Here is a 20,231-nt window from a genome sequence, read left to right on the forward strand (position 1 = left end):
ATATAGCGCATTTCATACACAATGGCAATTCAATGTGCTTTACATAAAACAGAAAAACATGTAATTTGAGAAACTTAAAACATACAATTAAACCCCCCCCCCACCCCCCCCCCCCCCCCCATAATAAAAACAAAGTACAGAAAAATAGCAAGACGTAAATAAAATGATTGCAGCATAAAATAATAAATTAGCTTTAAAATCATTAAAAGGACATAGAGTGCAAATGAAAGATTAAAATGTAAAGTGCTTTAGAAGAGCTCAATCGTAAGCACAGGAGAAGAGAAGTGTTTTTAACCTGGATTTAAAAATGTTCACTGTTGGGGCTGATGGTGTATGATGTTGCATTATATTAGATTGTGTTCCTAATATTTTGTCCACCCCATTAACGTACATGAGAGGGGCAAAATATGAGGAACACCAGTCAGTATAAAGCACCTTAACACACCTCCATCACTCACTATGAGCTCAGTAATAAACATAAAGTAGATTTTATATCAGAGCTGTTGGATTGAGTTGAATTAGACTACACAGATGTTTCTAATGAAGAGGACAGTGATTTATAATGTTAATCACATCTGGATGAGCGGTGTCTTCCAGAGGTTGAAGGTGTTTCAGTGACCAGCAGGGGGCAGCACAGACCTGCCAGCACTGAATACAGTGACCAGCAGGGGGCAGCACAGACCTGCCAGCACTGAATACAGTGACCAGCAGGGGGCAGCACAGACCCGCCAGCACTGAATACAGTGACCAGCAGGGGGCAGCACAGACCCGCCAGCACTGAATACAGTGACCAGCAGGGGGCAGCACAGACCTGCCAGCACTGAATACAGCTGGGGAGCGTTTTAAAAACTAAATGTGACTCAAGATGAAAGAAATCAAAGAGAAAAGCTTCATTGTCATTTTACTGTTGACTTTCTTTTCATCATGAAACAATAAATGCATAATTTGTGGATTTACTGCATTTGAAAGTGATTATTTATTTGATTTGATTTATTTTAGACATTTTAAATCTTCCGTACAGTACTGTAATATTTATATCAAACATTTAAAACCTAAAAACAGAATCATTCATTATTCTGAGTGAAGATCTGACCACACTTCACTCTCCACACACACACCTGTTGGCTTGAGTTCCACACTCTATTAATGTCCCCCAGGCAACACACATAATACAAAGGTTCCTACCCTCATTACATTCATGTGCAGCTTCATAGACAGTAACAGTCATTTAACACTCAGCAGCAGGAACAGATTAAAACCATCGTCCTCTGTGTCTATAACCCAGCTCTACATGTTCTATCAACCTTTACATGAAATGAACCAATATTTTAATATTTTAATGTATTTAAGACTCTTATTTAATAAATGTATAAATGAATTTTAGGATGTTTGACTCTGATGTCTGATTTTATAAATAGAGAGAAACCATCTTCATTAATGTTTGACTGGAAACAAACATTTATATTTTAATATAACATTTAATAACTTAAGTTTATTTATGAAACATCTTTCTACTTTACTGTAGTACTGTTAGAGGTACTTGTACTTTACTGTAGTACAGTTAGAGGTACTAGTACTTTACTGTAGTACTGTTAGAGGTACTAGTACTTTACTGTAGTACAGTTAGAGGTACTAGTACTTTACTGTAGTACAGTTAGAGGTACTAGTACTACACTGTAGTACTGTTAGAGGTACTTGTACTTTACTGTAGTACAGTTAGAGGTACTAGTACTTTACTGTAGTACAGTTAGAGGTACTAGTACTTTACTGTAGTACTGTTAGAGGTACTAGTACTTTACTGTAGTACAGTTAGAGGTACTAGTACTACACTGTAGTACTGTTAGAGGTACTTGTACTTTACTGTAGTACAGTTAGAGGTACTAGTACTTTACTGTAGTACTGTTAGAGGTACTAGTACTTTACTGTAGTACAGTTAGAGGTACTTGTACTTTACTGTAGTACTGTTTGAGGTACTTGTACTTTACTGTAGTACAGTTAGAGGTACTAGTACTTTACTGTAGTACAGTTAGAGGTACTTGTACTTTACTGTAGTACAGTTAGAGGTACTTGTACTTTACTGTAGTACTGTTAGAGGTACTTGTACTTTACTGTAGTACAGTTAGAGGTACTTGTACTTTACTGTAGTACAGTTAGAGGTACTAGTACTTTACTGTAGTACAGTTAGAGGTACTAGTACTTTACAGCTGTGTCAGCGTTCCTGCAGCAGAACAATAAAACGTCGGCAGACTTTAAATGTTTCCAGAGTTTCTTGGAAAGAGTGAAGATATAAAGCTCAGTGTTCACAACTTTCTGAGAAACTCACAGGACTCACTGCTTCCAGTCACGCACACACACACACACACACACACACACACACACACACACACACACACACACACACACACACGCACACACACAGAGACACACACACACACACACACACTCACACCAACAAACACACACCAACAAACACACACACGCACACACACACACACACTCACTTCTTCTGCATGTTTCACACACAAACGCTCACTTTCCTCACTCATCTATCCACCACACACGTTAACACACAGACACACACACACACACGTTAACACACACACACACACGTTAACACACGTAAACACACACACACACACACACACACACGTTAACACACACACACGTTAACACACACACACGTTAACACACGTTAACACACACACACACACACCGTGAACAACGCACATATTTAAGACTCATTTTGACTTTTCAGCACAGAAAACGATGTGAATTTAAACTTAAACTGTGGTTTTACATCTTATAAGTCCACCTTAAAAACACACACACACACACACACACACACACACACACACACACACACACACACACACACACACACACACACACACACACACACACACACACACACACACACACACACACACACACACACACACACACACACACACACAGAAAGCCGTTGAGGAATTAATGGAGTACAGTGAGAGCTCATTGTTGTGTTTTCTTTAAACTTGAGTCGACTTCCAGGAACAGAAAGAAGGAAAGAAGGAAAGAAGGAAAGAAAGGAAGGAAAGAAAGAAAGAAAGAAAGAAAGAAAGAAAGAAAGAAAGAAAGAAAGAAAGAAAGAAAGAAGGAAAGAAAGGAAGGAAAGAAAGAAAGAAAGAAAGGAAGGAAAGAAAGAAAGAAAGAAAGAAGGAAAGAAAGAAAGAAAGAAAAGAAAGAAAGACAGAAAGAAAGAAAGAAAGGAAGGAAAGAAAGAAAGAAAGAAAGACAGAAGGAAAGAAGGAAAGAAAGAAAGAAGGAAAGAAAGAAAGAAAGACAGAAAGAAAGAAAGACAGAAAGAAAGAAAGACAGAAGGAAAGAAGGAAAGAAAGAAAGAAAGAAAGAAAGAAAGAAGGAAAGAAAGAAAGAAAAGAAAGAAAGAAAGAAAAGAAAGAAAGACAGAAAGACAGAAAGAAAGACAGAAAGAAAGACAGAAGGAAAGAAGGAAAGAAAGAAAGAAAGAAGGAAAGAAAGGAAGGAAAGAAAGAAAGAAAGACAGAAGGAAAGAAGGAAAGAAAGAAAGAAGAGAAGGAGTTCAACAAGTTCTGTCCTTCTTTCCTTCATCTGTCCTTTCCTTCATCTGTCCTTCTTTCCTTCCTTCCCTCCTGTCATCTGTCCTTCTGTCCTTCCTACCCTCCTGTCATCTGTCCTTCTTTCCTTCCTACCCTCCTGTCATCTGTCCTTCTTTCCTTCCTACCCTCCTGTCATCTGTCCTTCTTTCCTTCCTACCCTCCTGTCATCTGTCCTTCTTAACAATAAAAAGTTTCTCCTCATAAACAGAAAACTTTTTGAAAACAAACTTTTATTGTTGTAATAAACATTTACAGTCTAATTATAATAATCAGTATTTATTCTCATTAAAGCAGAAAACTGATTTATTTTAATGAGAATAAAAAGCTTGATATTATTTTTCTTACATTAATAAACTTTGAATAAAACCTGAAAGCAGCTCAGAGTCAAAGCTTTGACTTCATCAGAACAAAACTTCCATCATGAGATTTTTCATTTTATTGAGAAACTGAACAGTTTTTATTAGGGCTGTCAAACGATTAATTTTTTTAATCACGATTAATCGCAGAGTTTCCATAGTTAATCACGATTAATGGCGAGTTTTGAATTGCATGTTTAAAATCCTGTTATTTTCCATTTGAAGGCAGTTTTAAGCCCATAATGTAAAGCATTTCTTACCAGAGTGTCTTAACTGGGAATCAATCACGGCTCTGCTGCGACTCCCACACTCCAAAATGGTCCTTTGGTGGAGCTGAGGCTGGCTTGGCTGCACCTGGGTGTTTAGCGTGGAGGTGCTAACTCAAACTCCACGTACTCCGGTGGTAGTTAAACTCCGTTTGACACAGGTTGCATTTTACTTTTGACTTGTCAACTGAAGCGTCTGGAAGTGTTTTAAAGTTAAACAAGCCGTTCAAAAGTCCAGTAGCTCTCTTACTTTCCATCAGCGCGGTAGGTTTACTGCAGGAGGCCACTTCAAAGCATAGCGCTACAGCTAGAGGAGCCGTCTACGGGGGAGTAGAAGGGACAAAAAGGCTTGCAACATTAAAATGAGATTTTAAAAAAACAACGCGTACGGATTGCATTAATCTAATCACGATTAACGCTGACAGCCCTAATTTTTAGTTACAATGGAAAAATAAAAAAATAAGAAAATCTGTATTTTATTTCCTTTACATAAAAACAGTCAGAAAGTTTCAGATCTGTGAAATAAACTCATTTAAAACATCAGCAACACTTTTATCTTTATTTACCTTCGGTTAGTGATGAAGATGAAGATGTTAGTGAAGATGATGAAGATGAAGATTCAACTGAGAAACGTTCATAAAGTTAATTTGGCTTTGTTTCTTCTTTGGTCCGTCCCGAGCGTCTCTGCTGAGTTCAGATCAGATTCAGCAGCGACGCAGGAAGACTTTAATGATCCGCTTCAGTCCCGATCCTGAACCTCCTTCAGTCCCGATCCTGAACCTCCTTCAGGACGGACCGGTGGACTCCAGCAGCCTCCAGACTCTGCAGGAGTCTCTGGACCGAGGCTTTCCTCCCTTCGGCTCGTCTCCATAGCAACAGAGCGGCGAGCGTGGCTCCGTGAGCGCTCAGCGAATTATCGGACCGACACCGGAACCAGGACTCTGCTGTCAGACCCAGATCCAGCAGAACCGCCTCGGCCTCCGAACCGAGACGAGACGCCAAGCGGGACAAAACCCGGTCTGAAGGAACCTGCTGCAGGACCGAGTCTGGAGGAGACCACAGACCTGCAGACACATCAGTAGTATTAGTATTATTATTATTATTATTTGGGGGGCGAGGGCCCGTTCACCGCTTCTTGCAGCTTTAATTATTATTTTATTATTATTATTTTTAAAGTTCACATTCTGTTAAATGTGTTTTTATATTTCTTGTATAAATATAAAGATTATAGGAGGAAAATGTTAAAAATCATTTCATAAAACATCATTAAATATCTTAAAAGGATGATTTTAGTTGTCAGCATCGGGCCTCCGTAGCTCTTCAGTTAACTGTAAGTAATTAAATATCTATAATTAATAAGTTTTATATTTATATGAATTACACGTCAGAAGATTCCCAGAAACGGGAACGTTCTCAGAAAGAGAAACAAGACGAAGAGAGCGAGTCATTCTAGGAAAGATGTTCAGTTTGTTTAAAGAAGGAAAGAAAGAGAGGAGGAGTGAAGAGAGGAGGAGTGTAGAGAGGAGGAGAGGAGAGAGGAGAGAGGAGGAGTGTAGAGAGGAGGAGAGGAGGAGTGTAGAGAGGAAGTGAGTGTGTAGAAAGCTCCGGGCGAGACTTCCTGGAAGCTGTGACATCACTCCAACAATCAGTAACCAGCTGGCAGCTTCCAGGTATCAGCCGCAGGTATGTGAGGAGCTGTGTGTGTGTGTGTGTGTGTGTGTGTGTGTGTGTGTGTGTGTGTGTGTGTGTGTGTGTGTGTGTGTGTGTGTGTGGGTGGAGGGAGGGGCTGGGGGGGTTTCCAGGCCGGGCCTCCTGCTTTCCAGGAATCCTGGCAGCTGCAGCCTCTCCTGATTAAAGCCGGATGTTTGCACATTTCATCACATGCTGATAAAGCTGCTCAAACCTCTGCTGCTGGAGACCGTGCACCACCCTAACATACACCACCCTAACATACACCACCCTAACATACACCACCCTAAACTACACCACCCTAACATACACCACCCTAACATGCACCACCCTAAACTACACCACCCTAACATGCACCACCCTAACATACACCACCCTAAAATACACCACCCTAACATACACCACCCACCACCCTAACATACACCACCCACCACCCTAACATACACCACCCTAACATACACCGCCCTAAACTACACCACCCTAACATACACCACCCTAACATACACCACCCACCACCCTAACATACACTACCCTAACATACACCACCTACTACTCTAACATACACCACCCTAACATACACCACCCTAACATACACCACCCTAAACTACACCACCTACTACTCTAACATACACCACCCTAACATACACCACCCTAACATACACCACCCACCACCCTAACATACACCACCCACCACCCTAAAATACACCACCCTAAAATACACCACCCACCACCCTAACATACACCACCCTAAAATACACCACCTACTACCCTAACATACACCACCTATAACCCTAAATACTGTAATACTGCATACTACATCACTATAATACTGCAGTACTTTTACTGTAATACTGCATACTACATCACTATAATACTGCAGTACTTTTACTGTAATACTGCATACTACATCACTATAATACTGCAGTACTTTTACTGTAATACTGCATACTACATCACTATAATACTGCAGTACTTTTACTGTAATACTGCATACTACATCACTCATAATACTGCAGTACTTTTACTGTAATACTGCATACTACATCACTATAATACTGCAGTACTTTTACTGTAATACTGCAGTACTACATCACTATAATACTGCAGTACTTTTACTGTAATACTGCATACTACATCACTATAATACTGCAGTACTTTTACTGTAATACTGCATACTACATCACTATAATACTGCAGTACTTTTACTGTAATACTGCATACTACATCACTATAATACTGCAGTACTTTTACTGTAATACTGCATACTACATCACTCATAATACTGCAGTACTTTTACTGTAATACTGCATACTACATCACTATAATACTGCAGTACTTTTACTGTAATACTGCAGTACTACATCACTATAATACTGCAGTACTTTTACTGTAATACTGCAAACTACATCACTAATAAATAATACTCTCACCTGTCTCACCTGTCTCGTGCCCAGGTGAGTCCTGCAGCTCCAGCAGCAGCTTGTCTCGGACCCAGCTGTAGTCATCCAGGGCCCTCAGCAGGGCGGGAAAGGCCCGGGGCCCCCGATCAGGCAGCAGCTGCAGCAGCTTCATGCTCTTCTGTGTTTCTGTCTGCAGAGACTGGATCAGCTGCACCTGCGCCTCCGTCAGGATGTTCTCCTGGAACAGAAACGGAACGATGGTGTCGCTGACCTGTATCTGCCCGGACAGCTCCAGCAGGTGTTTCCGCAGCAGCTCTTTGTGTGCCGGCTCCATGTTAACACACACTCACCCGTTAACACCCGTTAATACGTTAAATCATGTTTAGTTTACCGGAATCTGCCGTTACCGACCCAGCTACTCCTGTTGGTGTTGTTGTTGTTGTTTGATATTGTGTCCGACTGGAAACACAAGCGGAACCAAAGTTTGGCTAACGCTAAAAGTTTCATTAAACTCCCCAAGTCTTATATTTCTGTAATATTCTTCAATAAATACTCAGTAAATGTAATTTATGAATTTATTATGAGTCACTCTTCAGTTCGGCATATATTAAACACATCAGGCTATATTCATTTATTAAAAATTAAACATTTTAACAGTTTACACTGCGGTGCCTAGTAGCTACAAACAGCTTCACTCGCCATTAAAATGAACGTTTCTGTTCAATAAAGTGATTTTTGAGGGATTAAATATATCCCGAATTAACAAGATGCCCTGAAACTAATACGGGAACTCATATTTTATGTCCTACAGTCTGTTTACATTTAATAGATTAATGAGGAAGTTTAAGATCTGATGTTTTCTCAACGGAGTTTGGCTCCAATGTCTCAACCGGAAGTACTCGCTTCTTATTTGACCTAAATTTAAACATTAAGCAAAATCAGTTACACGAAACATATATCAATATCTCGTATTGAACACGTTTTCTTTCTATAACTTAATCCATTCATATCAACAAGGAACTTTAAAACTGAAGGATTTATCAATGGAGTTCAGTATAGTCTCCTTCAGTAAACACCTGTTGGTGCAAACAGGTAAATAAACATTAAATAGATGAATTTATATAGGCTAATAATTAGACTATTGTTTAATTATGAATATAAGGAATGTAAGCAGCAAAACTAAGATGTAAGATTTGGTGTTGACAGCCTCTTAATTCTGGTTGTAAACTACCAAACATGAGCTAATCATAAGTATATTTTTATTAAATTGAGCTACTTGATGGGTCACATACACGCTGAGTTTATTAAATGATTAAAACTTTTCCTACAAGCACATATTTGATGTTATCTAAGGTGTAAGTTTGTACTTTTTCTCTTTTTTTCCTGTTTCCTGAAGCGTTCTTTTTGAAAACAAAGCTTCTCACCTGTTTGGCCTCATGGAGGCAAAAAATACAAAACAGCACTCCCCTTTTCTGAGAAGTGTTTAGTGTCACATATTAACTCAGAACAAAACAAAGAGCGTCTATTTCTGGATTCTGTTGAAGTCTGTACTGTTGCCTGTAATATCACAATTAGCAATACTACTACCACTACCAATAATAATCATAATGATGATGATGTCGTATATATGTTTTATATTATTTACATTCCTGTTGATCTGATCACATCTTTTCACATTTCTCTCTCTGTGTGTGTGTTTTTGGCTCACAGGGTTCAGTTTGTAGTGGATCATAAAAATAAGATTCATGATACTGTTAGACAAACTTTTATACTTTTAAGCTTTCAAGGAATGATAAAAAAAAACAAAAAACACAAAGCCCAAATTTTGCAGAAATGGGCCACAAACATGAACAATTCCCAAATAAACTAAGGGAATGTAATGATATTCAGTAGTTTTGTTTAAAGTAGCTTAAATTCATAAGTTATACTGAGTCTAATAAAAGTCTATATTTTTCTTTTTCTTTCCTGGCAGAAATAGGTTTCCACAACCAGGAAACACAACCTTTCCAAATACAATCGAAAAAATGAAAAAACAAAACCCCCAAAAAACTAACAAAATAATAAAGATTTTAATAAATTAAATACTTGAAACTAATTTTTAAGTTATTTTCTTCCTTCTTCTTTTAAGCATGAAATATGATCTACCCATAAATAAATGATGAAAACATCAAAAAACAAAATAAAATCACTCTAATAACTAAAGCATTTTATGATGAGTCCAGATTTGCTGATATCATTTTGACTTAAAAAAAAAACAAAACATGCTTCTTATCTTAAAATAAATTAGAGTGAAAACTAAAAAGAAATCTAATAGTATAATCTAAAGTATAAGTCTTATAATATCAGCATGAATACAAATAAATGTTCAGTAATTGTAGAAAATAGAGCCGAGTCAATAAATCAGTCACGGTGATGAAGCACCATATAAAAAATTTATTGATCTCATAAGTGGAGCCGATCAACATTTCAGAGGCAGAGCATGCTTTCAGAGTGTGAGCAGCCTCGTTACAAAAACATGTACCAGAAAACACAGTGAGACACAATCAATAAATATTTTAAAAAATCAAACAGGCCCAGAGCTGATTCAGTCCCACAGCTGTGATATGTACAAAGAGTCATCGACCTGCTTCAACATCTATTCATCCGTCATCTGGTCTCAGAACAGGAGAAAGAAAACGACCCTTCCCTTCAATGATTAGTCCTCCGTACAAAAATAAGACATCAGAATATTCAAATATTAAAGAAACATCGCGTGGAGTCGACACAAATCAACACAGTGGACCAACGAGTGCAAGAGAGAGAGAGAGAGAGAGACAGAGAGAGAAAGAGAGAGAGAGAGAGACCCATTTACCTGAGTGACCTACTGCTGCTAACAAATCGTCATCGTCATGGAAACGGCCCCCAGCCCCCCCCCACTTCATAAACACAAGAGTGACGCTAGAAGATGGAAAGATGGAGGTGGACCCTCGCAGCGCTGCCGGACATTTTAGAGTCACAGAAACAAAAACCAGTTCTGATCAAATGAGAGAAAGTCTTCTTCTGTTTGAGACCGAAAAACTGAAACCGATTCAGTTTAGAGCTGAAAACTAATGTCAATCCTTTCTTGGTCCCTGGTCAGTCCTTTCTTGGTCCCTGGTCAGTCCTTTCTTGGTCCCTGGTCAGTCCTTTGTGGGCCCCTGGTCAGTCCTTTCTTGGTCCCTGGTCAGTCCTTTGTGGGTCCCTGGTCAGTCCTTTATCAGTCCTTGGTCATTCCTTTCTTGGTCCCTGATCAGTCCTTTGTCGCCCCCTTGTTGGCCCCTGGTCAGTCCTTTATCGGTCCCTGATCGGTCCTTTATTGGCCCCTGGTCAGTCCTTTATCAGCCCCTGGTCAGTCATTTCTTGTTCCCTGATCGGTCCTTTGTGGGCCCCTGGTCAGTCCTTTTTCTGTCCCTGGTCAGTCCTTTGTGAGTCCCTGGTCAGTCCTTTATCGACCCATGGTCATTCCTTTCTTGGTCCCTGATCAGTCCTTTGTCGCCCCCTTGTTGGCCCCTGGTCAGTCCTTTATCGGTCCCTGATCGGTCCTTTATTGGCCCCTGGTCAGTCCTTGGTTGGCCCCTGGTCAGTCCTTTGTTGGCCCCTGGTCAGTCCTTTGTTGGCCCCTGGTCAGTCCTTTATCGGTCCCTGATCGGTCCTTTGTTGGTCCCTGATCGGTCCTTTGTTGGCCCCTGGTCAGTCCTTGGTTGGCCCCTGGTCAGTCCTTTGTTGGCCCCTGGTAACACTCAGAGTGAATCATGAGTAATCATGTTTGTTGTGAACTTGAAGCTAAACGTGTTGTTGACTTTGAGTTTCAGTTCAAACAGTTCGAGCACCAGCGGCTCTGTCTCATATCAGCTGTTTGTTTTCCTGTGATGTGATTGGTCCAGAGGCAGTGAGTACTACAGCCAGCGGGGACAAAGTCTGTGTGGAGGACTTGTTATTAAAGAGACTGTGACGTTTGTCCAGATGAAAACGATCAACACGTTTGTTTGTTTTCCAGCAGGAGGATCGATCAGGTCGTTTACCTGCCGCTCCATCAGCCAATCAGACCAGTTTAAACATCCTCGGCTCAGTTTCTAAACAGTGATGATGATTGTTGATGTTTAGTTTCTGTCCGTTTTCAGTGAATTTAATACATTCAGAGAATCACATTTGGTTTTCTTCTAGAAGATCATCTACAGACTGATTATTATCAGTAGCACCATAACTGCCTCTTTTTACCTTTTGAGGTTTTTGTAACTGGTTTTAAAAATGCTGCAGAGATTAACTTTAAATCAAATATATAAATAAAACTTTCTATTACAGTTTCAGCCAAGCTGATATAAACTTGATCAGTTTTAGATCAGCTGGAAATAAAACGTCCAGCGTTTCTTAATTATTTTGTATCCATTTTATAAAAGCAGGAGTTGTTTCTGTGACTCTGATGAATCGTCTGTAATTAAACGAACCAACAAACACGACTCTGCATGTTTGTGTAGACTAATTAATCGTCCAATCAATCGTTATCAGACATCCTGAACTCTCAAATATTCAGCCTGAAGACGAACGAGTCAGATGTTAAAAATCTTCTTTTTATGTCAAACAAGTGAATATTGGTCAAAATATTGTTATCAGTTATAAAAAACCTGAAATAACCACTCTGCTGTTGGGTTTTACTCCAAACATAGAAACAGATTGTTGTTTTTTCTTCCTGAGCGACGTCCAGCAGGTAAACACTCAGAGCTGAGTGAAGATCATCCAACCTTCACCTCCAGGTGACGACAGCTGACACATCAGCAGTTATCACAGTTACAAGTTTCAGACTCATTAATATCGTTTGACTGTGAAACTCTAAAAAGCACCGATATTTCTGACTTGTTAATAAAACCCATCAACGCCTCACGACAGCCAGACTCTGTAATTAATCACTTATTTAGATATGTTGTCATATTGTGTTTTAAACCCTCAAACGGCTCGCAACATTATCACAGTTCTCACGGTCGTCATGACGACATGCTTCAACTTTACTGCATGTTTTAACGACTCAGCAGATATTTAACGTGTAAAAACTAAATTAAAAATTTGAATGAATCTGATTTGTCGCTCTGAGGCAGACGGTGTGTTCAGGTGTTGGTCACATGACGCTTCAATCCTGCAGCAGTTTAAATTCAGCCAATAGAAACTCTGCTGCTGCGTCATGTGACCAAACCTTCATTCTATCCATCTGTCAATCACATCGCCGTGGTTACACATGTGACTCTGGTCCTGAGGCTCCTGCAGAGGGCTCTTTGAACTCTCCCTGTGGTCAGTGAATGCAGCACCTTGCAGCGTGCGGAGCGTCAACTTCCTGTGTCAGAGCTGAGGTAACTTCCTGTCTGTGGCGCCGCCAACAGAAACAGAGTGGTTTGTTTCTCAGCCAACACATTCAGGCTCCTGTCAGGGTGGGAAATCTCATTACTGCGGACTTACTGCTCATTATTGCATGTCCGAGCTGCAGCAGCAAGGCATGATGGGACGCGGCTACACGTTGTAGGCGTAGTCCGTCAGGTAGTCCTTCAGTCTGTTGGGCAGCGGCAGGTCCTGGACTCGCCGAGTGGTCCTGTTGATGGCAACGCGGCAGAGGTGCTGCAGCGGCGGTGTGGCGGTGTACACGGGTTTGGTGAGCAGCAGCTGCACCGTGCTATTGGCTGGCAGCTGAGAGCTGGGCGGAGCCTTGAGTCCTGTCCTGGACAGCTGGACGTAGTGCTCCACCAGATGCACCACGCTGTCAAACTGCTTCAGCTTGGGCTTCACCAGGACCACCGAGTCCAGCTTGAACTTGCCGTGTTTGTACTCGATGCGCAGGTTGGTGGGACCCGCGGACGTCATCGCTGAGATGGTGAACAGGTAATCCCTCTGAGAGCTGTCCCGCACCAGAAATGTCCCCTCAGCCGCGTCCTGCAGGATCTCTTTGGCCTCGTTGGCAGTCAGACTGCCCCAGTACCAGCCTGGGGGGGGGCAGGGGACAAGAGACAAGAGACACTCAGTACAGGAGATTAAACTGCCTACTCAAAGTTGTCTGTGTTGGACATGTCTCAGTATATCAGTGTCTGTGTTGGACATGTCTCAGTATATCAGTGTCTGCGTTGGACATGTCTCAGTATATCAGTGTCTGTGTTGGACATGTCTCAGTATATCAGTGTCTGTGTTGGACATGTCTCAGTATATCAGTGTCTGTGTTGGACATGTCTCAGTATATCAGTGTCTGTGTTGGACATGTCTCAGTATATCAGTGTCTGTATTGGACATGTCTCAGTATATCAGTGTCTGTGTTGGACATGTCTCACCGGTGTTCTTCAGGTCTTTCATGGCTAAGGCGATGCGGCTCTCGTCTGTCGTAGCGTTGCTGTCCGATCGTCTCTCGCTCTCGATGGTGTCGGCGGACTCTGACGACTGGCAGGTCATTGGTCGGATCCCACCGGCCGCCTTCAGCTGAAGGCCGGCAGACAGGACATGAGACGATGAGCCAATCGCCTCCGACGTCTGCTGCAAATATATGACATCATCGTCATCATCATCATCATCATCATCAGACACACAGTATATGAACTGTGCTGCTAATTCATATTTTAGATATTCAGTTTTGCTTTTTATTTGCAGAATTTAAAGTTTGACTAAAAGAATATCATATGTTGTATTCTCTGGCAGCTTTGTTTACAGTGATGTTGATTTATTTATTTATTATTGCCATAAGGTCAGATCAGATCAGATATTCCCATTTTAGTCCCACGATGGGGAAATGTGCAGTAGCAGCAAAGTGACAGTGAAAATAGAAGAGCATCAATAAAAAGAATAAAGAACAATACATAATAAGCACAAAAGTAATAAAAAAAACAATAGTAGTGAAAATATAATAAAACAATCTCAGATACAGAGCATCTGGAAAGTATTCTCTCCCCTTCTCTTCCACATGTTATGTTACAGCTTTATTCCTAAATGGATTCATTTGCAAATGTATAAAAATAAAAAGCTGAACTATCTCATGTTGTACATCAGAGTTCTCTTCCTTCACTCAGGTCTCAGTTGAGGATCCTTGGCAGCGATTACAGCCTCAAGTCTTCTTGGTATGAAGCTACGAGCTTCACACCTGTATCTGGAGGATTTCTCTCATTCTTCTGTGCAGATGTTCTCCAGCTCTGTCAGCAGTCTGTCATCAAGTCTTTACTGAGTAGAGGCTTTGTCTGGCTGCTCTAACAGAAAGGCCTGATTGGTGGAGAGCTGCAGAGATGGTTGTTTTTCTGGAAGGTTCTCTCTTCTCCACAGAGGAACGCTGGAGCTCTGTCAGACTGACCATCAGGTTCTTGGTCTCCTCTCTGACCGAGGCCTTTCTGCTCCGATGGATCAGTTTAGCAGCAGCTCTAAAAGAGTCCTGCTGCTTCCAAACTTGGTCCATTTACCAACGATGGAGACCACTGAGCTCTTCTTCAATGCTGCACAAATGTTTTGTTCCCTTCCTCAGATCTGTGCCTCCATACCATCCTGTCTCTGAGGTACATAATGACTTCCTGGTTTCTGCTCTGACTGTCAGCAGTGAGACCTTCAGTCAACTGAATCTACTACAGCTGGACTCTGATCAACATGGAGGAAGTTAAAGGATGTGAATACTTTCTGGATGCTCTGTATATAATAAGATAATAGTAACATTATGTACAAGATATATGGTGCACAAATAAATTATCTTTTTTAATATCTTATTGAACAAGATAGTTGTTCTTCCCATCTGTCCTTCATGTTCATCCATCTAATATTTATTCATTCATCTTAATCTTAATAGATTTTAATGTTTATTTTACACTGGATGATGAAATGTGACATCAGTAAGTCTGTCTATATGTAACACTGTTATTAATATTACAGCCAAATAATCACCTGAACTTACCCCACCCTAACCCTGAACTTACCCCACCCTAACCCTGAACTTACCCCACCCTAACCCTGAACTTAAACACAAACCATCAAATATATATTTTTACATTTTTTTGAAAGTCATCAGAATAAAATCTTCATTAACTGAACTCAGTAAATCAGTCATCAGTCTTATTATTGATGATTTATTGGAGTCAGCCTCACTTAAACCTGATCAGTTACGTTATTGATCAGCTGATCAGTTTGTCTCACTGTGCCGATGCTGTCACATGACCTCAGAGAGGAAGCGGTTAACTGACTGATGGTCACATGACCAAACACTCACACAGTGGAGGTAAAACAATCTATTACACATCTTTATGTTTAACTTGTCACAATATTAGACTATTTATTATGCTGTTCACATATTAATTTATATATATCTTATTAAACACTGATGTCAATGCAGGGTTAATAATGAAGTGTAACTGTTAAAGGACGTTTCTTCTGTTCAAACACCATGAAATTATTTTATCTGATTAACCATAAAAACATCTGTAAACCAGCTGTTTGTGATCCACGCTGAAAACTGTTCACATCACTTTAAATAAATAAATAAATAAATAAATAATTAAAGGCTGGTATTAACCCTGTTTTAAGTTGAACCTTTTAAAAAGCAGCTGAACAGTAAGGAGACTTTCCCTGTTCACGTCTTTATGATTTAAACAGTGACGGTCTGGATTCTGTCTCAGAGTCACTGAACACGTTTCTGTCTTTTATAAATGTAATGATCATTCACTCTGACTCTGAACTGTAAACTTTCAGTCATTTTATTCTATTTGAGTTTATTTTTATCTTTAATATTTCATGTAAAACACTTTAAATGATGGTGTTTCTGAGTCTGCAGAGATAAAACCTGGAGAACCGTAAAACTGATCAAATTATGAGAAGAATTTAGAGTTCAGACATTTTCCTTCTTTCCTTTTCATAGTCGACCACATACTGTTTGTTACACATGTAATAAAACATGTTATGTTACTGATAAAAATCATCAAGTGTAGATTTGTTATAGTACATAAAACTTGATGAGTTGTGTTTTGTACATAAAAAGAGTCAAATAAACATGTTGGAACCTTAAACTGACAGATGTTTGAATATGATTTGGTTTAATCTATTTATTTATCTATCATTGGTTACAGTCTGCTTGGTGAGCTGCTTTTATATCAATATAATATAATGTGTGTTCTGGCAGGTTTTTACTACATTATTAACATTTTAAACAGAGTCTGGTGAATCAGGACAGACGGACGCAGCGTTTCTATTGTATTTAACACACACACACACACACACACACACACACATATATATATATATATATGTGTGTGTGTGTGTCTGCATGTTAAATATTACAGCAGCTTGTACTGATGTTAATTTGGTGTAATTTTAATTGTGAGTAATTTTAAATATAACATAATTGTGTGTAATTGTAATATAATTGTGGATCATGTACAGGTGCTCCTCGCCGTCTCTTCTGTCTGATCAATAATTGACCGATCACCTTTATTGATTAAATATAAACACACCGTACCTGCTGGTCGGTAACGGGGCTTGCTGTTAGAGAGCTGCCGGTCTATCCTCCGGTAACCGCGGACATGTCAGCGGGAACATGCGCCTGCTTCCCCCGCAGAGCAGCTCCTGTCTCGGGCTTGATCTGCAGCTTCTCCCCCCCTCCTGCTTCCTAATGGCGGATTACACACACCGCCGCAGCTCCGTTAACACCGACTGATTCCCGGTTGACCGGAGAGGCAGCAGAGGAAGGTCGGTGTCCTGAACACGGAGCCCGTCAGGACGTCACTGTGCCGCCGAGAACCGAGTCCGCGGATCCGCCTCATCACCGAAAAAACACCGTAAACACAAAAGCAGCGTTTCCAGGAACTTTCCAGGAACGGAGTCACGTGGTGCCGAGGGGAGAGATTTAAGGTGGACTGACAGTAATACACACACACACACACACACACACACACATACACACACACACACACACACATTTACACAGTAATATAGACACATACTGTAACACACACAAAAACAAATATACACACTATGACACACGTAAACAGTAACACACACACACACACACACACACACACACACACACACACACACACACACACACACAGTCCTCAGGTGAAACTTTTATCAATAACTAAAGTATTGCTGTTAATGTGTGTTCATTGTAATTCAACAAAATAAAAGAAACCAGATGTTTAATCAGTTTAAGCTTCTTACAAACAGTCAACTTAAGAGATAAATGTTGATAAACTACAGACAACAGAGTGAATCAGTCACAGCTGTTTAATGAAATGTTATTTACACACTAACACAGTCAGTGGAACATTTACAGAAGGTGAGTGAATTGTGTTTATTGTGTATTCTGTAATTAGTGTCCTCTGTATCTGTATTATGTAACATTACAACTCTGTTTTATTACATAACACACAGACCTGAGTACACACACACACACACACACACACACACACACACACACACACACACACACACATACGGAATATATATATATATATAATGTACTAATTATGATGAGTTTATTATGTGCTGACCTGAAGATTTGACAATAAAGAACTGAAAACATACACTGGATTTTATTTTGTGTGTGCGTGTGTGTGTGTGTGTGTGTGTGTGTGTGTTGGGAGACATCAGTTTTACTGTAATACTGCATACTACATCACTATAATACTGCAGTACTTTTACTGTAATACTGCATACTACATCACTATAATACTGCAGTACTTTTACTGTAATACTGCATACTACATCACTATAATACTGCAGTACTTTTACTGTAATACTGCATACTACATCACTATAATACTGCAGTACTTTTACTGTAATACTGCATACTACATCACTATAATACTGCAGTACTTTTACTGTAATACTACATACTACATCACTATAATACTGCAATACTTTTACTATAATACTGCAATACCTTTACTATAATACTGCAGTACTTTTACTGTAATACTGCATACTACATCACTCATATAACTACATTAAGACCCTGTTTACAGTATAACGCAGCGCGCTGCTGCCCCCTGCTGGCCGGGTGAAGGTATTTCCGGTGTCTGGCCGCTAGGTGGCAGCAGCGCTTCGGTCCTCCAGCAGCGACACAAACAGACCAGCGAAGAAGAGAATTAGCGCGGGTTGTTTGAGTGTTGTGCTAACGGAGACCTGTCCGGTAATCTGCCTGGTGTTCCCGGTAAGTTCGGTGTTTGTTTTCTTTTAAAGAGCACTTTAAGACTTAACGTCACGTACACTTTATTACACTCGCTGAGATAACTGATAAGAGTTGGATGAACTTTCTAGTCGCGCTGTGTCCGTTTGTCCGGTGTTAACTCTGTTACCGTGGTGATTAATGTTCCGGTAAACATGTCTCCTCCCGGTAAACCTGTCTTCTCTCGGTAAACATGTTTCCTCTCGGTAAACACGGTAAACATGTCTCCTCTCGGTAAACTCGGTAAACATGTCTCCTCTCGGTAAACCATGTCGCGTCCCGGTAAACATGTCTCCTTCCGGTAAACCTGTCTTCTCTCGGTAAACATGTTTCCTCTCGGTGAACACGGTAAACCTGTCTTCTCTCGGTAAACATGTCTCCTCCCGGAAAACACGGTAAACATGTCTCCTCCCGGTAAACCATGTCGCGTCCTGGTAAACATGTCTCCTTCCGGTAAACCCGGTAAACCATGTCTCCTCCCAGTAAACATCCCGGTAAACCTGTCTCCCGTAGCAACAGCTCTTCGGTAACGGTCCGGTGTAACACAGTAAACAGCAGACGCGTAGTGACACTAGCAGATTTATTCATAACGTCATAAAACAATCTCAGTTTTTCTTCTTAATTTCGTGTTTCCGGTGATTTAACGTGTAGAAGCAGAATAAATAACCGTTACCGATACGAAGCGGTAATGTTTTCAGTTTACGTTAAATTTGACCATAAATGTTTAATTTGGAGGGAGGAGAGGAAAGGAAAGAAGGAAGGTAAGAGGAAGGGAGGAAAGGAGGGAGGAGAGGAAAGAAGGAAGGTAGGAAGAAAGAAGGAAAGGAGGGAGGAAGGAAGGAAAGGATAAGAAGGGAGGAAGGAAAGGAAGGTAGGAATGTTTAATTTCCATTAACGGCTGTAACTCAGTGAATTCTCCTTAATGAATAATGGATTAAATAACGATATAATAATCCATATAACGTGTCTGTGCGTTAGGTAAAGTCAGATAGATATTTATATGAAATGTTTTAAATAGTCAGTTTTTACAATATTTAACATAAATTAGCAGAACTTTTAAAGGATTTTGGTGCTTTTTAACTTTAAAGAACATTAAATATAATCACTAGCTTCACTGTAGGTTTGATTAACTTTAATAATTCAGAATAAAACAAACTGATTATTAGATAACTGCCAGGGTTTGGTTCCAGTGAGAACCCTGGCAGCTGAGTTTTGGACGTGTTGGAGCCCGTCCAGAGTTTTATTGGGGACCCCGAACAAGATGGCATTGCAATAGTCCAGACGTGAGGTGATGAATGCATGAAGGGAAGGAAGGAAGGATGAATGCATGTATGAGAGTCTCAGCAACTGAGTGAGAGTGAAGGACAGAGTCTTGAAATGTTCCTTATAGGTGGAAGAAGGCGGATTTGGTGACAGATTTAATGTGTGTGTCATATGTCATATAATCACTAACCTCACTGTAGGTTTGATTAACTTTAATAATTCAGAATAAAACAACCTGATTATTAAATAACTGGTGATAGATATGTTAAAGGTCCATTAAGGCTATCAACTCAATCAACTTTAATGTTTTATTGTAAAGTCATGTTTATGTGTTTTAAACATTATAAGATTAATAATGATCTCTGTTTCTATGGATACGATGCTGTGACTAACACTTGAAGGGAGAGAGTGAAGCTCTGTGCTGTATTGATAAGTTTGGCCCTGACTGACCCCTCCTCTGCTGT

At 40.2% G+C, this 20,231-nt stretch overlaps 2 protein-coding genes across 3 annotated transcripts; both read right to left on the reverse strand.

The window, feature by feature from the left end:
* Positions 1–5,001: 5,001 nt before the first annotated feature.
* cradd (CASP2 and RIPK1 domain containing adaptor with death domain) lies at positions 5,002–7,745 on the reverse strand. Its single transcript, XM_053313842.1, has 2 exons — positions 7,368–7,745; positions 5,002–5,303 (listed from the first exon to the last, which is right to left on the reverse strand). The coding sequence occupies exons 1-2, from the start codon at positions 7,660–7,662 to the stop codon at positions 5,002–5,004; spliced, it is 597 nt and encodes a 198-aa protein (XP_053169817.1). The 5' UTR covers positions 7,663–7,745.
* A 1,993-nt stretch (positions 7,746–9,738) lies between these two features.
* Positions 9,739–17,102, reverse strand: socs2 (suppressor of cytokine signaling 2). Of its 2 annotated transcripts, none has more exons than XM_053344028.1 (3): positions 16,795–17,102; positions 13,649–13,844; positions 9,739–13,309 (listed from the first exon to the last, which is right to left on the reverse strand). In XM_053344028.1, the coding sequence occupies exons 2-3, from the start codon at positions 13,764–13,766 to the stop codon at positions 12,843–12,845; spliced, it is 585 nt and encodes a 194-aa protein (XP_053200003.1). In that variant the 5' UTR covers positions 13,767–13,844; positions 16,795–17,102; the 3' UTR covers positions 9,739–12,842. The 2 variants fall into 2 exon arrangements, with proteins under 2 accessions (XP_053200003.1, XP_053200002.1); XM_053344027.1 differs by having other exon boundaries at positions 13,649–13,847.
* Between the last annotated feature and the right edge of the window lie 3,129 nt (positions 17,103–20,231).

Source organism: Scomber japonicus, chromosome 23, assembly GCF_027409825.1.
Source record: "Scomber japonicus isolate fScoJap1 chromosome 23, fScoJap1.pri, whole genome shotgun sequence".
Classification (NCBI taxonomy): domain Eukaryota; kingdom Metazoa; phylum Chordata; class Actinopteri; order Scombriformes; family Scombridae; genus Scomber; species Scomber japonicus.